The sequence below is a fragment of the Argiope bruennichi genome, chromosome 1 (assembly GCF_947563725.1).
Source record: "Argiope bruennichi chromosome 1, qqArgBrue1.1, whole genome shotgun sequence".
NCBI lineage: Eukaryota > Metazoa > Arthropoda > Arachnida > Araneae > Araneidae > Argiope > Argiope bruennichi.
This window is the reverse complement of record NC_079151.1, coordinates 73,354,065-73,379,259: the sequence shown is the minus strand read 5'-3', so window position 1 is coordinate 73,379,259 and position 25,195 is coordinate 73,354,065. Positions and strand designations below refer to the sequence as shown.

Sequence of the window (25,195 nt, the reverse complement as noted above, 5' to 3'; positions counted from 1 at the left end):
TAATAGAAATTCTGATAAATGCATTGCATAATGGCATTCAGATATGTATCTTTATAATCAGATAGGATAACATACTATCATGAGAAAACTTCATTTCGAGGATTAAAAACATTACAAATATTGATAACTAATTTCATTGTCTCAGTGCAATTTTAAGATAACTTTCAGTTACAGTTTATTTGAAAGTGTAGTACTTTTTTATCAAAAGTAAAAATTGTTGATGATTATGAGGAAATGACAACTTGTTGAGATCTCCAAAATGGCTAAATTCAAGAATCTGGATATCGTGTAATATTTGTATGTTAAAATCAGGAAATTACAGATGAATTTCTAGAATTGATAGTTTGATTGTGATCTTTAGATAATTTACTTAAGATTTTCGGAATTCGGACAAAAATGTTCAAGCAAATACTGTTGATTTGCTGAATTATCATGAGTTCAGTTGTTATAAAGCGACTAGATATTAGACAAACTATTCCCTTTTAACAGCACTAATGCTTTCAGTTAACTTCCTAAATATAATTAATTTTAATTGGACGATGAACCTAAAGAAGTAAAAGCATTTTTAAGAAGTCCATCAAAGCTTCACGATAATTATATTTAATTGCGTACATAATTCACTGCGTTTATTTTTGAAAAGAAGGAACAAAATTCTAAAAACTATTGACTTTAGAAAATCAAAATTCTAAAAAATGTCAATTTTGGAATTTCAAATTTCAAATTCTTCAAACATCCATTAAGTACCTAACTTAATTTATTTAAAGTGGATTACATTTCACAATAATTTCATTTCAAAAGTCTTTGAATTTACACTCTATTCTTGCATTCGGGATTTTTGCATAAGCCAATTACAGTGATTTAAACTTTAGAGAAATTTTATATATAACTATATGAATAATAATGATATTTTCTTAATTTTTGTCACTGACTGGGATTTACGGTCTATATATGAGGTATGCAACTAAATGAAAATTCTTGCATTGGAAATGTTTGTCAGTAGTCAATAATAACGTTATGTGAGATTTATATAAAAATAAATATTCTTACCTCAATAGAAATAGTGAGATTTTTTCGTCAAAAAGTAGACTTTAGGTAAAATTTATTTTATTATATTATTTCAAAGAAAATTATATCAGTAATACATTATTTCCTATCTGAAATTTATATAGACTTGCCCATTCGAACATTATTTGCCTAAAGTAGATTTAACGTTCTAAAAGCAATAATTTAATTAATTCTCCAAAAGCATGAAAAACATAAGAAAATTTAAAAAATTGAATCCTCAATTGATGGAATTTGAATTCAGTCAAAAGAATTGAAATAAAAAAAGCCAGACATTTTGAAATGCAAGATAAGAATTCTTACTTTTCATTATGGTATAGTTATATTATAATATTCAAAAGACAAGTACGCTTATTAACTAGATGGTGCTCTTTCAGATAATTATTTCAATATCAGATCCTTCCGATCAATTTTCTTAATTTATATCGCTTTGAAATCGTATCTTCGATCAGTATAAATATTAAATATATTATGTCAAGCTTAATATAAAATTATTATGCATAAAGAATAATACCAATATTGAGAATCCTAAAAGCATTTAATATATGAATGGTTGCCGCATATTAAAAAAAATTATTATTTGGCATTTGGAAATTTTCTCCAAACTTAATTGTAATACTTTAGTCATATTACTGAAATTTTACTGGAAGAAAAATTATGTTTCAAATTCAAATGAATGTAAAACCTATGAGTAACGTTATCTTAAAAAGTAAACATTGCTTTAAGTATTTAATTAGTAATAAATTTTTTTAATGTCTTGTTCTAAGTAAGAGAATATTTAAAAAGGAATGCCCTATTTCCTTTCCATAATTTTCTGTTTTTCTGAAATAAAATCTATTTGTAAAAAACATTAAGCACAAGGACATAAAACAAGCAACATAAAGGTTTTATTGTTTGCAAACATCTAAATTGTTTATGAGATCTTTTCCCTCGAAATAAAAAAAAAAGGATGTTACAGAATTCAAAGGAAACATTTCAAAGTGCATGTTATTGTTTTCTTGCTGCTTGGTAAAGTTCTTTCCTGTTATAGCAATCTACAATTTTATTTTCTAGTAAATCAACATATTTTACTTTATTTAACATCCTACCTTTTACATCTTTTTGATGTCTTTTCTATTTTACTGAACAGAGATCTCCATAATTTGTTCGAATTCAAAATTGACTAATCACCAGAAATATTTTATTGCAACTTGATTAGAGAAATTTGTGCTTTCATATTATTTTTAATTTTTAAAATTCTTAAATACAAAAAAATCCCAGCTTTTGATTTTTTGCAAAAATGAATAATCTGATGCGGATTTCAACTATTGCAATTTTGCATAACACATTATACAGGCTATAAGAAATGTGTAGAAGTAAATCCCAAATTTATTGTTCAATTTTGATAATCAGTACCCGTAGGCATTCATAAATACATACCTATAGCCAAATATTGAGAATTATCCATTTTTAGGTATCTGCTTATTTGTCAAAGAAATTAGTAGTAATGCATGTCAATTAAATTCCTTGTATTGTTCTTGATCTTTAGTTTCAATTTCGAGTTGTTTGAAATATCATATTAGTCAGACTTAATCCTATAATTTTAGAAGCCTCGTGTCTGCTATATTTCTTGTAGTCATAACTAATGAATTCAAGCTGAAACACAGATATTAAAAAGACAATGGTGTTTAAACTGGAAGCATAGAAAAAAAATGCTAAAAAAAGAAATGAGTCATAAATATTTCATACAGGTGACAAAAAAAATCCAAGCAGTTTTAAAAAGTGCATTAAAATGTATTTAAAAATAAAAATAAAATTAAAATACGTAAGCTTTTAATTATTGTACGATATTTACTTTTCGGCCAGATGACTTTTGCATATCTTTTCTAATTTTAGTTATAATATTCAAAACAGAAATTTTACATAGAAGCACTAAACATTTTCTAATTGCACATACAAAAAAAAGTTACTATTTTAAATAAATCAGCAGCATGATTGCACTTAATATTATATTCAAGGTAAAGGAGTTATAATTCCAACCATAATCTAATCCACTATTTACAATAGAATTAGTTTATCGTAATTTTCCTCCTAAACATCATTATGTGTATATTAATGCATCTTTATTTAACTCATCTGAAAAGAATCTATTTGTTCAACCTTCACAAACGCAAAGTGGCAAACACAAAGTTATTTCAGATATGGAATCCACTTGTTTTTCGAAAAATATTTTAGTTTTTGCTTTTTATCTTTCGGGGTAATATGTTTTCATTCTTTCGTTAGAACTTTAATTCCATTAAAGTTTTATTAGTTCTTAAGCTTTTCTAATTTTTTTAAAAATATCGTTTTCTTTTAACGTTAGTTTTATTCATCTTATTTAACCTAATTTTAAATTTCTTTTTTCTTAAAGATGTCCTAAATGAGATTTTTTGAATTTATAATTATTTAACCAGTTATACTAAAATTATTTTTTACTTTTAAACGCTTTCATTTAACATGATTTGTTTCATATCTGCAAAAATGGAAATTTGTAAACGATATTCTACAATGAAATTTTTCACTGCTGAAAATGGCGATAAAATATATAAATAATTTTAGAGTTCTTAACTATAAATTAATAAATTAATTTAGAAATTATTTCATCATAGTTATATTTCTTTTCTTTTTTTTGCAGTAAGTATCATAAATATTTATTTTAAGACCCGACTCCATAATATTTCTAATTAGCTATTATACCCGCAGCCTATTGTATAGCCTAATTGTTCTATATGTACTTAAAAAAAGCAAAACATACATACTTTTAAGGTGTAGAGTTTTTATATTGAGCCTATAAGAGATTTTTACCTAATTAATTACTACTTTAAAGAATCTGGATGAAAAAATACTTTCAGTGTTCGCTTTTGGATATGAATTAAATTTTCTTTCGAGTGCCCAATCTGGATTCTGATTGTATAAAATCGGCCATGGTAGAAGCATCGAATTTCTAGATTCATAGTAGTTTTTTAAGAGATTAAATTTTAATTTAAATGGTTAAAAATATCAAGATAAAGCAACTTAAAGACTTTTTGGCTCAAATATTTTTTGTTTAAAAAAAAATATGCTAAATGGGACCTTCAGGAGAAAAAAAAGGTTATGACTCGTGAGAGGAAATCAAAATTAATACAGTAAGGCAAAAATCTGTAATAATCGAAGAAGAATTTGCTAATGGCGTTTATTTAAAACCGTTTTTGTAGTAATATGTCAGATGATATTAATTTGTGATTAAGATTATGCATGTTCCATAGATTTATTCTATGTGTTGAATATTTCAAACTGTTCGAATAGATTATAGTCAATGTCCCTTTTTTGACTGCAGGAATGTCAATAAGAGTTGTCATCTAGTCCAGTTTTATTTAGTAGGACCAAAGTAATAATCACGCAAATCATTACATTTCTTGTTATTACGTCCTATTTTTAATTTTTAAGTTTTAGAATAAGGGATAAAATGGAAGGAATATCACCTTTAAAAGTATGGAATCATTTTTGTAAATAATTTTGTGGCAGAATCCGCTGTTTCATGGAAAAAAAAATGAATTTCCTGAAATTTAAATCACTATGATTAGTTTAGTTAAAAATTTTTTTTTATATCTTTAGGTTTAGTTTTGTTATAAAAAAAACTCTCTGTAATTTGAAAGATAAACTTTTCAAGGCTTGAAGGACAGAGAAACTAAACGAGTTGGCCATTAAAATGCCATTATTGGGATAAATTCGATAAGAAATAAAATGTTTAATTGTAATAGTTAGGATTTCATTATTAACTGTTACTAAAACAGAATTCCAGTTATTACAAAATTTAGGTAACCTGCAAATTCACTGAGCAAGATGCAATGTGAGCATTGGGAATTCCAACGTGAAATGATATGTTATAAATTAACATATATTTTGAAAATATTTTATATTTGTTTCTTTATTTGTTTTTAAATGGAATTCTGTTTAATAAACTCAAACTAAAAACCAGAAAAAATATTTATGGCATGCTAACTGTGCGTTAAAATTCTAAAATTACTAAAATATGAGACAAAATTTGATTACACATCTCAAACGACTGCAAAAATTTTAAAAGTCGGCTTTTTAAAACATATCAAATCAAATTCAATAAAAAAAGACACAAAACGAAAGCAAAAATAAAAATGACCGAAGAAAAAACTTATCCTCAGAATTGGCAAAAGTGCTCCAGTGATGATCAATGTAATTAGACAGAAAATTGGCATAATATTTAAATGGGGAAAAGTCATTGTTATAAAGTTTGCTTAAAAAAATGATAAGAATTAGAAAACAGCCCGTTTGAAATGAAATTCATGGATGAAAAAGACGTTTTAAACTTTACGTTTGTATAAAAATATTTTTTATTTTTTTTGCAATAGTTTGTTTAGAAGTTATAGAAAAAAACGTAAAATCCTTCAGTCGCCATTTCCTCTCCTTTTGAGGACATAGGGAGCATTTCAAAACCGCAGTAAATTCTACTAGGAGTATTTTACTACGGAATATTATACAGACTTATTTTAAAACCGTTAAAGGATTTGGAATTGTATAAGCCACAAAAAACAAACAAACGGTTCTTTAATTTTGTCTATACAGATAATAAATTAGGAAAATATTAAAAATTGAAAAAAAAAAAATAGAAATTAATAAAAATATGAAGTTTTTAAACAACCTGTTATTAATATAAGGAAGATGATAAAATATCTTTTTATTGAAAAGAGAACTAAATTATAAAGAAATCAGATCACAATAAATAAATATCATGAGAAAAAAAATGAACTAAAAATACAAACGCGATTTAAAGTTAAACTTATTTAGAATATTTCTGTGAGATTCTCGTGTTTTTTCGGTTTTATTTTGGCATTCATTTCCTCAATAAAAATAACAAAGATAAAAAAATATTAAAATATCATAAGAAAGTATGAATTAAAATATTTATTCTTAGAATAAAAATATTATAAGAAGATTAGAATTAAAATCTTCATTCTTAGTAAAATATTAGTGCTGAACTAAAATATTAAAATCATAGTGTACGTTTTAGATAAGATATTCCCAATTTTCAATAATTGCAATTCAGCTTTTTCGAATCTGAATCTTTAGTTACTCAATTCATCCTCGGCGCATTTAATTTTTTTAGAGACGAACAGTACATGTATTCGAGATTTAAGCAACGAATATTGCTAACATCAAAAACGTTTTATGTAGCAACACACACACGAAGATATAACAGTAAATAAATTAAAAAGAACATGAAGGAAAGTTAGGAACAGCATTGAATGGTTTCTGAATCATGACGAAAAATACATGACGTAAACATCTAGCATTTGATACTTTGATAACTTACATAACGGTAGATTCTATTATAAGAGAAGGGAAAGGGGTTTAAAAGGGAAAATGAGTATTGTCATCTAATAGCATGTTTCATTTGTAAGAAATTTTATGGTAAAAAAGGAACTTTTATGAAATAAAAAACATTAATATTTAATATAATAATTGTTTGCAGAAATGGAAATTAAACTCTTCGATATTAATACATTTTGAAATTGAACTGAATTGAATGTTCATACCAAAGAGGAGTTGTTTTTTCTTTTTATTGATAGAGTGTGAAGCACTGCATCGAAACTGACTTCAAGCTAAACCGGAGATAGCGATATAAGGTTGATGTTCTTGTAGGAAAAAAAAAGGAGAAGAAGAAGGAAAGGCCATTTATTTGTTGAAAAGACAGGTTTTTCTCTTCATTTCTTGTCATTCGATATAATCGCTTGTTTGCAGATTGTCCGTCATTTTTTTTATTTTTTATTTTACTGTATCATTACTATATTGGTTGATGAAAATTTTGAGCTTATATGAAATGCTTGCAAATTATGGTCAGATATATATGTTCCAAATCTTTTTTAAATATTTTTTTTTATTAAGTTTTGGTACCTCACCTATGGCTCACGATCCACAATTTGGAAAATCCGAAGATAGATTAGAATAGAGAAAATCAAGAAATCTAGAATCAAGAATGTTAACTAAAGACAATCTTCTTCAAGATGAAATTTTATATATTTTTAAAAAATATATAGAGGCAAATATAAAGGTAAGATGAAGTTCGAATTGGTAAGGTGATTTGTGCGCGATAATTGTAAGTCAAAGCGGAAGCTTCAATTCCCCAATATGGTTTGGATATTTCATGTGAGGAAAGCCCAATATGTGCCGTCAGGTGACTTAAAAAAAGGAGAACAACATCACCTTTTATATTTGCCCAATATATTAAATTTTCTTCTCGTTTTCCTTGTAAGTGTCTTCAAGATTAAAAAATAATAATAAATAAATAAATATAAAACATTTTTCTCCTAGCTTAAAAAAGTTTAAAGAGAAGTAAGAAGAAATTTGAGAATGCTTTAAGTATTCGCCGACCAAGTTCGACAAATTTTTTTGACATCAGATCGATTGTACGCATTGATTGGGCAACGGCTAAAAGACCAGGCAGTTAAGGGGATACAGAGGGTTCGAATAACAATCTTAGGGGACATTCTGGAAACAAACGTTAGTGATCTCATTTCATATTTTGAAATGAAAGATGATAAAAAGAGGAAAAAATAATAATAAAATCGTGTCCGAGCACCATTGTTCTCCACAAATCTATGATGAAGACAGGAGACGAAAAACATATTAAAACCCAGACGCCACTTACAGCCTATTCCATTGTGATAGAGTATCAGGTATTTCAAAGTCAAATAGTTAACTAATAATATTAGACAAGAGTCATTAAAACTATACTTGATCGAGTAAAAAGAAAGTGGCATATCTATGACAAAATAAATCTCGGATTCTTAACAAGAATAATTCAGAACTTTTCAAACCATTCTTGCGCAAATATGATATTCCTATCATGGGATACCTATTCTATTCATTTGATTTCGGCCCGTGTGACTTCGCTTTATTCCTTATGATCAAGGAACTAGACTATAAAGACTGTTAATTCAGTGAAAATAAAAGTGATGGAGGAGATGAAAACGATTTCATGAAATTGCTTGAAAAACTGCTCCCAACAGTGAAAAATGCGTAAGAAGTTATGCAAAGATCGAAGAAGCAAAAAATATATTAAAGGTAATTATTATTACAGAATTATAAAGTATAAGAAACAGAATGTTTTAAAACATGAATCCGGGTAGTTCCTAACCAACCCTCGTATGTCTCTTTGTATACAATTGACTTAATGTAAGCAATTGATAAAAGAAAACAACCTAGTTCCGATGAGCGTTGATAAGAGAAAATAGTCACATTATTAATTTTGATCAATGAATCTTGTGTTTTTGTTTTTGCATCAATAGTATACGAAATGTAAGAGGCACTGATGTATTTCTTTTGACTTTGTTTTTCTTGCAACGGGAGTTACATGATTGTTAAAGAGTTTTGACAATCTTTAAGTTTTATTCCAAGAACATGATTCTATGATTATTATTGCTTGTCTCTGCCTGCAATGCCTTCTAATTGTGAGCCATACAAGTTACTTTCGAGTATTCTATCAAGCTGTTTCTTAAAATAAACGACTCGTCCACTTAATGCAATGACATTTTGAGATGATTAATTAGAATCTATCCCAAGAAAAGTTTGAAAACTTTACGTTTCTTGTTTCTCAAAACTGTTTTAAATTTATTTTTATTGCATTCTCATCATTTTTTAGAAAATTTCAAATAGTTGAAAAATCAGAAAAGGAACGCATCTTTAAAATGCATTGAGCAAATGTTTCGTGCAATAAATTTTACAAAATAATAACAGAATAAATATGAGATATTTTTTATAAAAATGGCTTATCCTCCAATATTATAAAATAATTTACTGGTCTCCGGATTATTTAATACCAGACACGATCCAGATAAGCGATTATGTAATTACGTGAGGAATTAGAAAAAAAAAATCGGTTTTCAGAAAAAAATGTAATTTGATTACAGAAGATTAATTTATTGATTTCAAAAATAATTTTATTTACATTTTGCATATTTACATACTGTGTTAAAATATCACTGCTTCAAATATTCCCTAAGTCAGATGATTCGCGATTTTTACACGTTTTTACCCCAGAAGATTTTATTTGGAGATTTCTTCCTTCCTTCCTTTCTTTTTTATCACGTTAGTCTGGATAGCTGGATTCCGGATAACTGAAGTTGTACCATTTAATAGCTCCATACTCAAGCATCCGTTCCTTCCTCTTCGATATATTTATATGTAGAATCCTTGGCTGACAAACGAATTATCCAACTGAAAAATAAACAGAATCTTATCAATAAATATTTTTATCGGTTTGTAAAATCCTTTAATATTGCAACAAAACATGGTACTTATCAATAAAAAAGACTTAAAATTGCTTGTAGTATTACCGTCAAAAATGCTATTGTATAAAAAAATATTGGATTTTTGTTAATGCTCCAGTATATAAAATAATAGCAAAAATCCGTCATCAATATTTTCACAACTTCAGAAATAAAAATATTGTTTTAGAAATATTTGAGACAAATATTTTATTAGTAGGTTTGTTTAAAAGAAAATAATATGGGAGACCTTTATGGCAATCCATACATGAAAGATTTTTGTTGAATGGGAATAGAGAAATTCGAAAACAAATTGCGTTTCCAACAGAACCTAACGCAATTTTTTTCTTAATTGTTTCAATTCCGAAACAGTCCTTGATTTGAGTTCTTGTTTAACATACGTTAAAACATTATGCATTGATGCACAGACTTATTTTTTGTTTTTTCCTTCGCGATTTATCTTGAGAATTGAAGAAAATGTAAATAAATCTTCTCTTTTTTTCTTCTGTCCTTTTATCACTCTGTTTTCATCCCTTAAGTTCTATAAAAAATATATCCAGGAGAAAATATGTAAAATGTGCTCTTCATATTTGTTTGTAAACCGGAATTATTTCAGTTTAAACCTTTTAAAATCCTCATAGTAATTACCCCCTTGACATTACAAGAAGATTATTGTAGAATAGCTTTTATAATTTTGAAATTTAATGGGACTACACCTGAGCCAGCAGCTCCCTGTCCCAGTTTCCATACTACATAAATGAGTAAGTGTTTGACTTTTGACTTATTTAATATATATCACGTCCGAATTTACAACCTATCTATTGTAAAATCCTCCGATACTCACATGAAAACTGCAAGTGGTAACAGCAGACAGAGAGCTAGTATGAGGTATGGCATCGCAGCATATGTATCCAGGAATGAATTAAAAATCTCAGAGATGAGAATGACCATCAAAAGAGGAAACAAAGTTTCGAAAGTTGCCATGAAAGAAAAAACCTTGCCTGTAAAAGTAGGGCGAAGATTTTTAAAATTACCATTATAAAGATATCTTTAAAGCTACATAAATAAAAGGAAATTTATAAATAATTTGCAAGATATAGAAAACCAAATGATTGAATAAAAGGGCAATTTTTTTCTCCTTTAATAAGAAACGAACACTTTTAGAGAAGAATTCGTGCTTATTATTTCATTTTAATGAAATAATTTTTTCATTAATTAAAAATTATATTGCGATATAAAAATAGAATATTTTATCTTTATTATTATCATTATTAATGAATGAAAGTATTTTATACAATTTAAGACATTTTTTTTTATTTGAGTACAAATTACTGTTTTTGTTAGATTAAAATTTATTTTGAAAACTTTTAATAAATTAAGAAGAAAATAGATTTTGACCTTTTCTAAAAATTGCTTGTTGCAACTGATATTCTCAGTTCAATTTTCATATAAAATATTAAATGCCAAGTCGTGTTTATTTTTTGTCTTGTTTCGTCTTTATTTTATGCAAAATTATTTTTAATTTATATAAAACTTTTAACATTGAAAATTAATATTTTGTTTTTAAATTATGTTAAATTACTATTATGTTTCTTGCGTCCGCTTTTCACTCAGTCACCTGCCATTTTAAAGATTTTTTTTTTGTTTATGGTATTTATACTACATAACCAATCTCAACTGATTTGATAAGCGATAATTGTAACCTTTTTTGTTATAAGCTATTTTTATAAGCATTTTAAATTTTACTTGCAAATATCGACCATGTCGACGACTTTAGACAATTATTTAAATAATTAATTTTTATTCGTAAAAGACATAAAACCATTTTCAGCTTGAGCAATACCAAGTATAAAATAAAAATAATTTTCTTATCACAACAGCTAATAAAACCATTAAGGCCTATCTAAACGAAAAGTATTACAAAAATTATTTAGTATATTATCTTTTAACTTCCATTTGTCAAAAGTTATACAATCATTTTCATATTTCAAAAGTTTCTGCATTTTGGCGGAATATAATAGCCAAGTTTTATGTTTTATATAATCTGCTCCAATGTCAGTTAAGAGTAATGATTTCAGACACTCTAAATTAAAATAAAAATATGCTTGATTTTTCCTTTAGAGTATAATGATTTTTTTTGTGAAAATCGATCCTGCAAGTTGAGGGAGACCTCATATATGAGGATGAGAAACTCCCAGCATAATAGTTGATTCTCACTTCCTTCATGGGTATGGTGCAGTGATATTTTTCCCTAAGCTCATTGCTGATGACGGTTTATACCTTTGTGTGAGAGGCTTGGCGCATGTGCTAATCCCAATAAGAGTTATTATACATCGGCCATAATGGCCATAGTTATATGTTACGGTGACTCGGCTATTTAATTTTTCCTGAATGCCTAGAACAGAGAGGAAGTATTCTTTTGGGCTACTACAGTAATTCATATCAATTGAGATAAATAAATAAACATTTAAATGTTACGCTTTAAGGAAAGAAATAATAAAAAGAATAAAATAAAAAGAAAAGAAGGAAGTTTGATCCTATAACTAAGCTGTTTGTTCAATTTTCAGTCCGCATTTTTATATAATTACTAGCCGCCTTTGGCGACCAGCCGGTTCGCCAATCTTAATGTTCATTTAAATTTTAATAATTAAATAGGTTGAACCGGAGTTTAATCCCCTTCTGCGATAACGCGCCAAAGCTGGCAATCTTTATTATGCACTATAATTGAATATCTGCTCTTTTGCTTTTCAACATTTCGCAAGACCGTTGTTGGCGATTTTTAAAAATTTCGCCACGCAGGGGATTAAACTCAGGTCGTACCATTAAATATTTTATGCAATTCCAACTTTAATAGATTCTTCATCAAAATATTTTAAAACTTCAAATTTTGGTAGTCATATAATTCACTCATAATATTATAAAGGCCTTCAGTCATAAAGTAATATGTATCTCAATAATTTTCTGTTACCTCTCGTAGAATTTATATTTTAAATTAAAGTGTAAATGATTAATCTGCAATTAATATAATAATATTTTTTACTGAAACAAAGCATTTTTTTTTAATAATATGATTACTGATAACAGAGTCACTGAGCGTTTAAACTTTATGGGCACTAAAGAATATCTTTTTTAATTTATGTAATATCTCAAGAGTTTGTCAACAAAATTTTCTTAGATTTATTATGAGTAGATCGATTCATTAACATTGTTTAAATTTAAATGCATCAAACACTAAGAAAATAAAACGAATCGTTTAAAATAAACGGTTCAAAACAGGTTTTAAAAAAACTAATTAAAAAACGATGTACTTAAACTATAAGTATATACAAAAAAATATATAACTAACATAAATACAATTTACTTACAAAAGCATGCAACTAACCCAAAAATAATTTAAATCATCCATTGATAACGGTTGTCATGGCAACAATCAGAACAGAATGCGCATGCGTGAATTTTCTTCGCCAGTTACGTAACTCAAATACGTGATTTTTTTCTACGCCAGTTGGGGTAACGCTATGCCGATTAGAAATTTTTAATTTCCTTTATTCTGTTTTATTTTAATTCAAAAGTACTTCAGAATGAATCTGAAAGTCCGATTCATTAACAATGTTTAATTTTAAATGCATCAAACATTAAGAAAATAAACAGAATCGATTGTAATAATCCGCCGAAAATTTTTAACCCTAGCCTCATTACTGTTGGGAGAAAAAAAAGCTAAAGCCTTTCTCATTTGGCGTTGGGGAAAATGGAAGATTTTTTTGGCGGAAAAGTTGGCAGTGTGGAAAAGGGAAGATTTTTTTGGCGGGAAAGTTAGTTTTTAATTAATAATTAAAATTCTAATTAAAAATTCGAAAAAAGGAACCCCAGGTGCACATTCCCGACCTCTAAGATATACATGTACCAAATTTGGTAGCTGTATGTCAAATGACCTGGCCTGTAGAGCGCCAACACACACACACACATTGAGCTTTATTATAAGTATAGATGTAATATTCCGACCTGCATCTTAATTGATTCCCAGAGGCATTATATGTCACCAATATTTGATGAGGATTCCAAGAACAACAAGAACGCCGAAATTAAATTACTTTTACGGAGAAGAAGTGATGAATTTGGGCAGTTATTTAATTTGGACCAGTAGATTTAACTTCAATGATATTAAATATTTAATCTATAAGAGGTGTCTTACATTGAAATAAGTTAAAATTTGATTTTTAAAATCATTTTTCAGAGAACGGACTACCTGACAGCAGTAGAGGATCTACGTCGTTTTAATTATCATCGGTTTAAACATTTTAACAAAATAGAAATAATCTCTAGGTTGTTTTAAGATAAGTAATATTATTAGTTCCGCAGAGATAAATCGTGTTTTGTTACAGTTACTTAGAAAAAAATTAGTTAAAATAGTTTTAAAATATTATTAAATTAATTATATATAAATAAATAAAAATTAATAATATTGCTCAGACTGGACCATGAGCAGTTGTCTAGACTGAATTGTTAAATCAATTGGACTATTTATTATCTTTAACTAAAGGATTAGTCCAGAAAGAAGTCATGGAAGAAGTTTTAATCATTATTAGCCCTCCAAAAAATGGAAGAAGGGCAAGCTAAACTATACAAAAGACCAATAAAGTGGTATTAAAGACATCAAATATTTTCTATATAGAATGAAAGCTCAGATTAAGGTCATTTATGTGATGTGAGGAAACAAAAGAAGCAGAAAATATGAAATAATTTGTAAAATGTCAAAACCTGAGTTTATAGTGTCTGTACTCTTTTGAATTTGAGAATCAAAAATGCTTTTACTTTAACAATACCGAAAGAAATGAGTGGTCTATACTGAGAGATCAGTGATTTAATTGGACAGCTCACAAAATTATTCTCTATTTTAAAATGTATTTCTTAAACCGCTAATCACAATATTTTACAAATAAATTAATTACAAAAAACTTTTACTGCTTTTATATTAAAATTATTTCTCTATTATTAAAAATTGCAATATTTAGTACACAAAATTATACTATTAACTGCTCAGGTGATCCTATTTCAGCCTTGCTTTATAATTAAAAATACTTTTTGATTTCATTCAATAAAATCAATAATTACTCAATAAGAAAATGTGAAAAAATATAGAAAAGGAAGTAATAAATATTTCGAAAAATTATAGAGTGTTTCAACTCTGCAATGTAAGAGAATGTGAAGGTGTCTAAGATAGTAAATTGTATTTAAGGACTTGTCCAGTATTCTACCATCCTTAGAGGTATGTCTCAGAGCTGTGAATCAAAATGTATGATTTAAAAATATTAATAATATTTGAAAATATATTAAACTATACCTTTACCAGGGAATGAACAGTTCATACAATCATCTTACCCAAGTCATCGTTGGAGACCAATTTTGAAATTCTGGAACGTGCTGCAAATAGAGAGCAGCGGCCCACACAACCTAGAATATTACCTATCAGACAAGAAAAGGTATGTAATAACTTTCTTGACATTTTAACAAATACTTATATTATTATTAAAATTCTCTCTCATCAAAGTATTTATTTTAAACAATGTCTTTAAAACTAAAAAAAATTAAGAAGTTTTTGTTTTATTAATTGATTAAATACATTCACCGTTGTCAGACTGAAAAAATAAGAAGAATTATGTAAAAAATTATGTAAAAATTTAAGAAGAATTAAAATTAAGAAATATTAAGAAGTATTATTCTAAGGGGAAATATCGCACGTCCTTCATTTAAATAAAAAATATTTAATTTTTAAATGCTTTTATATAAATATGAATATATTCATATTTTTTTAAATGCTGTTTTGAAAATTCTTTATTGAAACAAATATAATAAAAGAAATAAGGAAAAAAATGCAAAATTTTACAAACGATAAAAATTGAAAAAAATTATTTTATTGTATTAGAAATGTTTTACTTGATTAAATTTTGAAATCAAGAAATTGAAACTAAATACTGTTAATCGCAATATGAACCCAAAACTTTTTAATACATAAAAATAATAGAGTACAAAAAATACCAACTTATTTTATAATGTTTTATTGATTCAAAAAAAAGGTAAATGTAAAATAGCTTTCTTTTGTTTCGAGATATCTGCAACAGAAATTAATAAAACCAAATTCTAGACTTTTGAAAATGTGGGGAATTAATTACATTAATTTTGTGTGGAAAATGTACAAAAAGAAGAATATTGACGGAATTTTAAAACTATCTAAATGGAGGACAGCTAATCATTTGAATCGCATCTTATAAAATGAATTATTCAAATTTGCAACTGTATGACAGAAAGAAAGATTTAAAATTCACCTAATTATATACCGCGTTATAATCTTAAAGATTATTTAAAAAAAAGACTTGTGACTGACCAGAGATGAGCTGAATATTTAAATCATTGTAAATATTCCTTTTTTACTCAGAATAAAAGACACCTGAATAATGCAAGCTAGTTTTAATCAATAGCGTAGTGATGGAGGGATACAGATTGTTCGTGGAGCCAATTTCAGGAATTGTCAAGCAGGTACAAGATCAAAATGTTTCTGCAGCTTTTTACAATTAAATATGATGAGAAAGAAAAAAAATAATTAAATGATCCGTGTTCTGCATCACTCTGCTCATACTTCAATATACAATAAAGTGTATTCGGTGTGTAATAAACAGGCTTCCACCACTGAGCAATGAAGTAGAATAAAGTTCTTAACAGTCCAAATGATGTTTTCCTTCATGACATTCAGATGAAGACTTAACAACGTCCGAAGCTATGTGAATAAAAGTCAAAAACGTTATTATATCGTAAAACCACACTGAATTGCCGAAATATTTAAAAGCATTTGGACTAGCTTTGGTACTTATATCATTGAATTTTAAATTATAGATGAATGCTATTCTCACTACTTAAAATTAGTTCCTTTGCTCTCCCTGACTAACTGCTGACATATGATTAAAATACAAGTTATGTCACAGTTAAATATCAAGGCAACAACTCATTTTTTAGAATTTACATTTATGGATAAAGCATGTGGAAACAAAGCAGGGCGAATTCTACATAATTTGTCATTTCCGCATATTCCAGTTAATTATTCGCTTGGACCTTTCCTAAATCTACTCTACAGTGAGAATTTCTGCTTTCAATGTAATCAAAATAAACTTGGTCTCAGTTCATAAAAAAAATCTTTAGCAATAGAGCCTTTCTGTCAGAGAAAATTATTGTATTGCATTCCATATTTCAAAATAGTTGTAATTTGTAATGCACAACTAACACGCTTTTAAGAGAAAACTAATTGAAACATAAAAGCATAGAAAATTATTTATAATTAATGTTTCTGTCTCATCTTCCAAGTTTATATACGTATAATATGTCTGATAACACATTGTAAAATTGTTAAAAATGAGATCATCTGTTTTCAGATAAAGATTTTATTTATAGACAATAATGAAATAAATCACCTGACTTCATGTGACTTCATTAATCATTTTTTATATTCAGAAAAGCTACTCAAATATTAATTAAACTAATGGCAAAATTAGTCTTTAACTTACCAAAGTGAAAAAGAATAGGATTCCACGCCAATCCGAAGCAAATGAACTTCATAATCATGGATGTTGTTCCAATGAGTCCGAGAGTAGGATCTCCTAGCTTAAAGTATTTAAATGTCGGTACCATAGCAGCTAACGTGACCGTACCAACAATGGAATAAATAGCCGTAATGTATGAGTAGATCGTTTGTCCCCAGTTATACTGATGATGGACGAAGAGGAAATTGATGCTGCCTGAACCTGTGATAATTATTTAAATGTTTGTTAATAATTTAAATTACCTATGCATCTATCAATAAAACTTTATTTTGCGTCATTAAGCGCACATCCTTTAAAAAACTGTCAAATACTATTCAAATATTTTAACAAACTAATATTTTTGTCCATCTGCATTGTCATTTCTGTTGATTTTAACTTAAAAAAAGGTTTCATTTTCTTGAAACTATTCAATAATCTTTTCAGGTTTATTGTTTGACACATTAAATATAATAAAAACTAGAAGGAGTAGTCTCCTCCAAACTTTCTTGCTACTCTTTAATAAAAGATTATCTCTCACCTCTTGCGTAAAATTGTGTACCTTGGGTAAAGCGCCGAATACCATGCATGACATTGGGGACCTGTATTTACGAAATATCTACGGAGTGAATCTAACAATTTCATTGATTTATCGCATGAATATTTATTTTGGTAGAGTTTTTTTCCAACCGATTAAAAATAAAATTCGACGTGAAATACAGTTGTGATCATAAGGTCATATGCAAAATTTCATTTATTTAAGTTATTATGTTTGTGTAACATTGCGTTAACCACATTCGAAAGTACAGATCGACAAACGATCAACCATCTGACAAATTCGGTTCCAAATTTGATATGAATCAACATTTTAAATGCAAAACACATGAACAAAATTGTTCTCTTCAGCTCTTTATGTTTTGTGGTTAATGAATTCACTTGTTCTCAAGCAGTCAGACAGACAGATTTCCTCTAAATGTATTTCTTTCAAAATTTGATAGAAATCTACAAATTTGGTCTTAAATCTATGAATCAAATTTCATCCGTTTAGCTCAATGCGTTTTGCAATTTTCGAGAACACAGGCAAATAAACAAATAGACAGACATAAAGAGAAAAATATGTTTTTGGAACTCAAGGAAGTTAAAATTTCATTCGATAAAATCTTGAATTCGTATTTCTTGACGATTAGAAAACTTTTCATATACTTCGTATTTCCAATTCGGCACACACCTAATCATCATCACATTACACCAGATACGAAAAAATAAAAAAAATAAATAAAAAAAAAACAGCAATGGGTCTTTCAACTTGTTTTTATCTATATAAATTGCTTACCTAAGAAATGTTATTAATCTGTTATCCTAAAGAATATTAAAACTAAATTGAAGGATAAAAGTATAAACAAAAAATGGTTAAGTTAAGTATTGAAATATTTCATTATAAAAAAACTTATTTAAAAAATAGATTTCGTGTTTTCAGCCACGCGTTTTGTCATTCTTATAACTAACAAAATGAACTTTAATAATTAGCTTTAACTAAAAAAATGAGCATATCTAATTAAAGCTAGTTAATTGTAAAATCAAAGCATGTCTGAAGTGACCAAGTCACGAATAAGTTGAAACTTCTCCAATTTCTGATAGATGGTCTGAGATTTAGATTTCACAGATTCTCAATGAAATTAAATAAACTGTCTCGAATAAAACAGTTTTTATAACTTAATAGTTCTGCATTTAAAAAAAAGAATCAAATATTTCATTTCGACTATTAACTTCTATACAAATTTGTCTTCTATGCTTTATAAATTTATCTCTTTCTTTCGTTATTCATATATGAAGAATGTGAATGAATGAATGATATGAGCAACAGTAAATTATGTTATTAATACTTTTCACATCTCTGACATTTTCTTTAAAATATCTTTAAATAATTAAATGTTTTATTTTATTTCTTTATTTAAAAATCTATATTTTTTTTCCAAACTTTTGCCTTAATTGACGTCCTGTGTTGTTTACCCGAACTCTAGCTCTCAGGAGCAGCAACAACATTTTGATTGCATGTGGAATAGAAATGTGATGTGGGATTAAAGTTTTTTCTAAATCACACGGCAGCAGAACGTGGAAAAAAGCACAATATGTAAGCAAGCGACCCATGTCTTCATTTAAAGTTACGTTTTTATGCAGTATCTCAAACCTCACCATAGTCAGAAACTCTTTTTCGCTATAAACGTTGATATCAAATTATGAGCTCAATAATTTCGCGCAGATTCGTTATCATTTATGTTGTATCTATTACATATAAAAACACTACTTTCCTCCCAAAATTTATTTTGAGACTAAAAAACATCTGTCGGAAAAACGTACTGAAAAAAAATTCATTATGGTGAGGATGAAGTTGGAGCTATAGATTCAGTTTCTAAAAAGGGGGTAACAGTGTTTAAAGCCAATTCCTGTTCTAGAGCATTCCTGATTCAACTTCACAAAAAATTAGTCACTTCATTTAAATTGTAAATCATTGAACAATATACTTACAATAAGCAGTAGTGACAACAATGCACATGGATAAAATGAGCAACAATAATTGCTTCCGGCCCTTATTAGGTCTCTTCTTTGTAGTTGTCTCGAAGCTTTCTTTTATTCCCTTGCAAGTAAACAGCTTTTTATATCTTGAATCGTCTTCGTTACCGAGACCTCTAGTCTCGGGTAACAGAAATGCTACCCAGATAAAACTGATGACGAATCCACTTGCTGATAGCAGAAATACTGGTGGATATCCTACAAAATTTGCAATCCATCCTCCAGATGCTGACCCTAAAGGTTCGCCTAAACCTATCGCCATTTCTAAGAAAGCATACTTCGTAGTCCTTCGCTCTTCTGCTGTCAAATCCGATGCATAACTGTAGATTACTGCCAATATGGTGATAACACCTCCAAAACAACCTGAGAATAATGCCGGAATAAAGAAATACTCCACTCTTGATTGCATGAAATAAGAACATGTAGCTAATCCAAGTGCCTCTATAGTAACTCCAAAGATAGCAATGAGCATTGGAGCTTTCCTACCATATTGGTCGCTCCATGGGCCGATGAAGCCTGATAGTATAGCTGACGGAACGGTTTTGATAAGAGAATATCCAAGATGATAGTTGGTAGCCAGTTTCTCCACTGCTGATTTTATTTCGGTATTATTGTTTAAATTATTGCAAATTTCGGCAGAATAATTGAAATGAACTAAGCATACTTTGTCCAGAATCATGGATGTTGATGTAGTTTGAATTACGTTAATTGAAAACAAAATAAGAAAAGTTAATATTTCCATCTTGAAGGCATCAAAAGTTATTTTGAAACACTTTGTATTGGATTTCATTCCTTTAGTCAATGGTTCACTGTAGTCATTGATATCATCATTATTCTGGGGATGTACTGATACAGAAGTCTCATTAGAATTTCCAGGGTATGAATAATATGAGTTTGCGACGTTTTCTGAATATGCTGAAGACATTGCAATGACGGTTTTCTTAAGTTGAAGAAATAATTCATATAATTATCTTCACCATAAATTTTTGTAATCAATTGGCCACTGAAAAGAAACGTCTAATTAGAAAATAATATAAAATCAATAATTTAACTTTTAATAGTTTATATGATCAACAAATTGAAAGATATATATATATATATAATAACGATATACAATTAAATTAGAGTTTCTGGGAAAGTTTGAGTGCATATATATAACAAATTTTTGACTTTTTTTCTTTCACTGGCATTCTGTTGTTGTATGAACTTTTAATAAAACGGGTTTAATAATGTGATAAGTTTACATTTAAAGCCATCACTTTCCTGCTCTTTCCGTATGTTACATTTATTTATAATTCTTTCTTTAAATAATCCGAATTAGAAAAATTAAAAAGCGATAATTTTTCTGTTTAAATAATCTTTTAATAAAAAAAACCCTATTGTTTAAAACATTCTATTATCATTGTTTAAATTCAGTTACAGTGCCTTATGTTTTTTTTCATTCAATGTATTTTTTTAAATAAACTATTTGAAGCAGCAATTATCATATTTTTATATAATTTATCTCTAAACTGTAACCAGTTTTCAAGCAACAAATGACTTTCATGTGAAATTACATTAGCAACAACATTTTATTGTAGAAAATTATTTTACGCTTATAGTTTGTAATTTTAAAGTAATATCCTACGTATATTATATTTTTATTTTATTTTAAATCGCCTGGAATATTATTGTGTTTAGTTTCAATTAAATCTTTTATACTTAACTTGATGTTAATGATTATTGCTACAAATTATTTTCAATCATCAGAAATATGCTAGGCGTTAAAACTTAATTATTTTAATAACTTTACATTTCATGCAGTTATTGTGAACATGAACCTTTCCAAAGGAATCGAATCCCATTACAACACAGTGTCATTAAGAATTTAAAATGTCTGACTGATTTGCTTCAAGTGGACGTTGTGTTTTGTAGTTATATAATTTCGCTTCCTGAATTCTCATGTAAACTGTGCAGATAATAAGCAGAATTCATTAACTTACATTTTCAAGAACGGAAGAAAATCATGCGATTAAATATTTGACGAAACAAAGAAAACAGTTGGAATTTCAGGACAACAATGTAATCTTTTGCTGAAAAAGCATACAAAAATATTTTATGAAGTGCCCAAAATTTAGGGAAAATCGCATGACAACTAAATTGATATTATTTTTAAAAAATCATTTTTTTAAAAATTTTAAAGTGAAGTCAGTAGCAGTTTTCCGCGATAACTTTTTCGCGAATTATCGCAGAAAAGTGACAACATTTTCTTAAAATTTAAATAATTAAAAACCTAATGAAAATTAAAACAAACTCTCCGAGTTGCACATTTCCACTCTCCAATATATATATGCCGTTAAATTTGGTAACTTTAGGTCAAGCTGCTTGTACTATTGAGATTCAACACACATATGCTCTTCTCTTCTTTATAATTAGAAAGGATTATTTATAATTAAAAATTATGTATCCATATCCAAGTGTTTGAATATCTCAAATATTTTACCATTATTAATTTAATCATAATTCATTTATCATTATTAATTAAATTGATAGAAAACTTTACATAAGAAACTGAAAGAAAACAGGTTTGAAAAATGTATTCTAAAGAAATACTATTATCGAGTACTCATTAAAAAAACAGTTTTTTACATCATATCGACTACCTGCAAAGTGCTAGAGCTGGAGCTGAGACAGGATCGTGTGTCACTTAATGTAACTGAACGAAAACAAAGCAACGAATGAGACTCACGTGACGAAATTTAATAGCTGTCGCTAAGAGAGAGGGAGGAAGTGTGTGTTTATTTTCTTTTCGCCTTTGGAAGTAAAGTTGATTCAAGGTGCTGGAATGCGCAACAGTTGCACAGATCAAACATTCAGTAAAGAAGCATTGCTTTATCATTTCAAGTAAAAAACTGAAAAGTAATGTAAATGAGTGATTCAGGCAATGTCATAGTCACGTAAGAAATGTGACGGTGCGTGTCTTTTAGGAATACATCTATGTCATTTAATCAGTCATTGACACCTTACATTTTGCGCAGCCGTTTTATGTAGAAATATGAAACAGTTCGGCGTTTGGCTTCTATAATGCAAAAGAGAAAAATGACAGTCAAACAAAAATGATTTTCAGATATCTATTAAACTTTTTTTGTGTTATTAAAAGTATGTATTTTAAAATCAAAAAATATTTTTTAAAATTACCTCAGACTTTGTATTAGAATGCTCAGGTCAAATAATACTATTTAGTACATTATAATATAGATATATCAGCTAACTTATTTAAAATTGAAAAGCAATCCATTAAGTAAAATTGATTAAATCTCTATCTCTACTAATAACAAGGATAAATGTGCGTACATGTATGTTGGTGTATGCATGTTTACGGACCAGATTTACAATTATCAAATTTGGTACATATATACTTTGGGTCTAGGAGAGTTTTCAATAAAATTTTAATTATAATTTTAATAAATTAAAAATTAAGTTGTATTTTGGTGCCTTTTCATAAAACCTTCAGAAAATATTGTAGCATAAAAATAAAATTTATACCGTTTCAAAATTTTTAAAAAATTGATTTTTTAACGATGCCAATTAAATTATAGTTAATGTTATTGATAGTGCAAATTGTTTCTAAATTTTGGCAATTTTTTTTTTAAAATATTTTTTGGATAATTTTCAGCAATAGATTACCATGTTCCCCTAAAATTCAAAGCGTTTTCATTTTTTCACGAATGATCTAATCTTGTGATTCTCTCCTTTGTTGAAAGCTAAAGAAGAAGAATTCTATTTAATAACCGCGTAGTTTAGAAGACAAATAAAATAGTGAAGTTACGAAACAGCAAAATTTAGAAGACAGATGAACCGGACATTTATGTTTTTAACAACGATATCATATCATGGAATTGGACGCCATTAGAAAAGTTCGTGTATGCATTGAACAGAACATATGTAAGATAATTAAAATAACACGGCTTTAATGTCTGATACTTTGATGGAATCATGAATGTGAAATTTTATTCTAAACGATTTAAATGAAATTTAATTACTTAAATCTAACCAATGTAAATGGCCAATAAGTTGTTCGTAAAGAGACGGTTAGTATATAAATAAATTCTGAATTTCATTAACATAATTTAATGATAACAAAAAAAGAATAATACCAGAATAAATAAGAAGCTACATTAAACTAATTGCATTTTGTTTAAGAATTAATTAAATAAATCTAATTTAAGTTCTAATATACGAATTAGAATTAAGTCACTGAAGAAAATATGAGGTAAAAGAAACGGGAAAAGAATTGTTATTTCAGTTATGAGTAAAATTGAACAAGGCTTAGTAAATTTAAAATTGAAAATGGTATGGATTTCATCGCAATAATTTTATCAACATCATTTAACCCTTACTTAAATTTTGTCAATAACTGAAAGGGCCGCCGGAACATATTTTTGAAAATTCAAGATACTTTTCCAAACTTTGTTAGCTAATAGCTGTTTGAAATATTTTAAACATTTGAAAAATATAATCTAGTCATTTGAAACATAAAATTACTTAATGTCTCCAGTGAAACAGTTTGTAATTTAAAATAATAATAAAATAATAATTAATTAAAATAATATAATAATAACGTGTTGTTGAAAAATTCTGAAAAATTTCATTTAGAATTAGACTTGATAATTAGGAAATCTATGGCCTTCAGTTTCGGGTTATGATTTAACTGCTGACATGAGTTCTTTAATTATAAGTCCATTAATATCCCTAAAGTAATCTGCTATCATTTTTTTTAAGAAATCCGACAAAATTCATTTCATATCAAAGATGTAATAAATAAACGAATTGAATTGTAGATAATTTAAAGATTTATCTACAATTTCAATCAGTTGCTCAAATATCTGAATGGAGTTGAAATTTTATTATGGGTATTTACAGGATATGTCTTTAAAAATACTGATTAGAAAAGATGTTAAATGGAGCCTACCAATTTGGAAGAAAGATTCAACATAAATTCTAATTATTATCTTATTGCTTGGATGTAAAAATGAGAGCAAACCACATACTTAATAATCCATAAATGCGTCTTCTTTACAGTTCGTTTTTAAAGAATTCGAGACCATGCTATTCTACTCGAAATTTGATTAATTTAAAAAATAGCAAGTAAATAGTAAGTAATAAAAAATAGCAAGTAATATCTTCGAATGTTTATTCTAGAAGTCACAAGAAGAGACATAAGTGCACAATTGTGTAGCTTATACATAAATAAATGTTCGCTAAACAGATATATCTGTAATCATAATTATGCTTCAGAAAGCTACATATTTTGAAATACATCTTAATGAAGAGACAGATAAAAATAGTTAGCCGAAAATAAATTGCTACACTTTTTTTCCATCACTGGAATAGTTCTGTTTTGTTCAGACGGTAGCGAATAAGAAATCGGCCAAAATTGTTGAGCTAGTGGCTATTTCAAAGTTTTATTTTACGATGAACCTCAGAAGTGGAGGATCGTGGAGAGCAGCTGATCCTTGATGGCATATTCAGGTTTAATGACCTTTCAAATAAAATTTTAAAAAATGGCAAAATCGAACCACTTGGTGGAATATGGCGACTGGCTCTTTGGCTTAGTCAACTATTTTAAATATGTATTTTACTTTGACATTATATAGCTCTATTCAAGAGTGGCTATTAATTTTAAATAGTGATTATACTAAACTATTTAATAGATTTCTA

At 27.7% G+C, this 25,195-nt stretch overlaps 1 protein-coding gene across 2 annotated transcripts; it reads right to left on the bottom strand.

The window, feature by feature from the left end:
* Window positions 1–9,078: 9,078 nt before the first annotated feature.
* LOC129968670 (uncharacterized) lies at window positions 9,079–22,206 on the bottom strand. 2 transcript variants are annotated; one of them, XM_056082801.1, is made up of 6 exons: window positions 22,138–22,206; window positions 19,451–20,498; window positions 16,913–17,149; window positions 14,739–14,822; window positions 10,204–10,360; window positions 9,079–9,309 (listed from the first exon to the last, which is right to left on the bottom strand). In XM_056082801.1, exons 2-6 carry the CDS (start codon window positions 20,418–20,420, stop codon window positions 9,240–9,242), a joined length of 1,518 nt encoding a protein of 505 aa, XP_055938776.1. In that variant the 5' UTR covers window positions 20,421–20,498; window positions 22,138–22,206; the 3' UTR covers window positions 9,079–9,239. The 2 variants fall into 2 exon arrangements, with proteins under 2 accessions (XP_055938776.1, XP_055938786.1); XM_056082811.1 differs by lacking the exon at window positions 9,079–9,309 and having other exon boundaries at window positions 10,252–10,360; window positions 14,701–14,822.
* Between the last annotated feature and the right edge of the window lie 2,989 nt (window positions 22,207–25,195).

What these genes read in the sequence shown, in the direction of transcription:
- LOC129968670 (XM_056082801.1), bottom strand. Translation starts at nt 20,420, where the DNA reads ATGTCTTCAGCATATTCAGAAAACGTCGCAAACTCATATTATTCATAC. An exon ending in TCCTATTCTTTTTCACTTTG is followed by an intron (nt 14,823 to 16,912) that starts GTAAGTTAAAGA and finishes CTTGTCTGATAG; the next exon opens with GTAATATTCTAGGTTGTGTG. An exon ending in TTACCACTTGCAGTTTTCAT is followed by an intron (nt 9,310 to 10,203) that starts GTGAGTATCGGA and finishes TTTATTTTTCAG; the next exon opens with TTGGATAATTCGTTTGTCAG.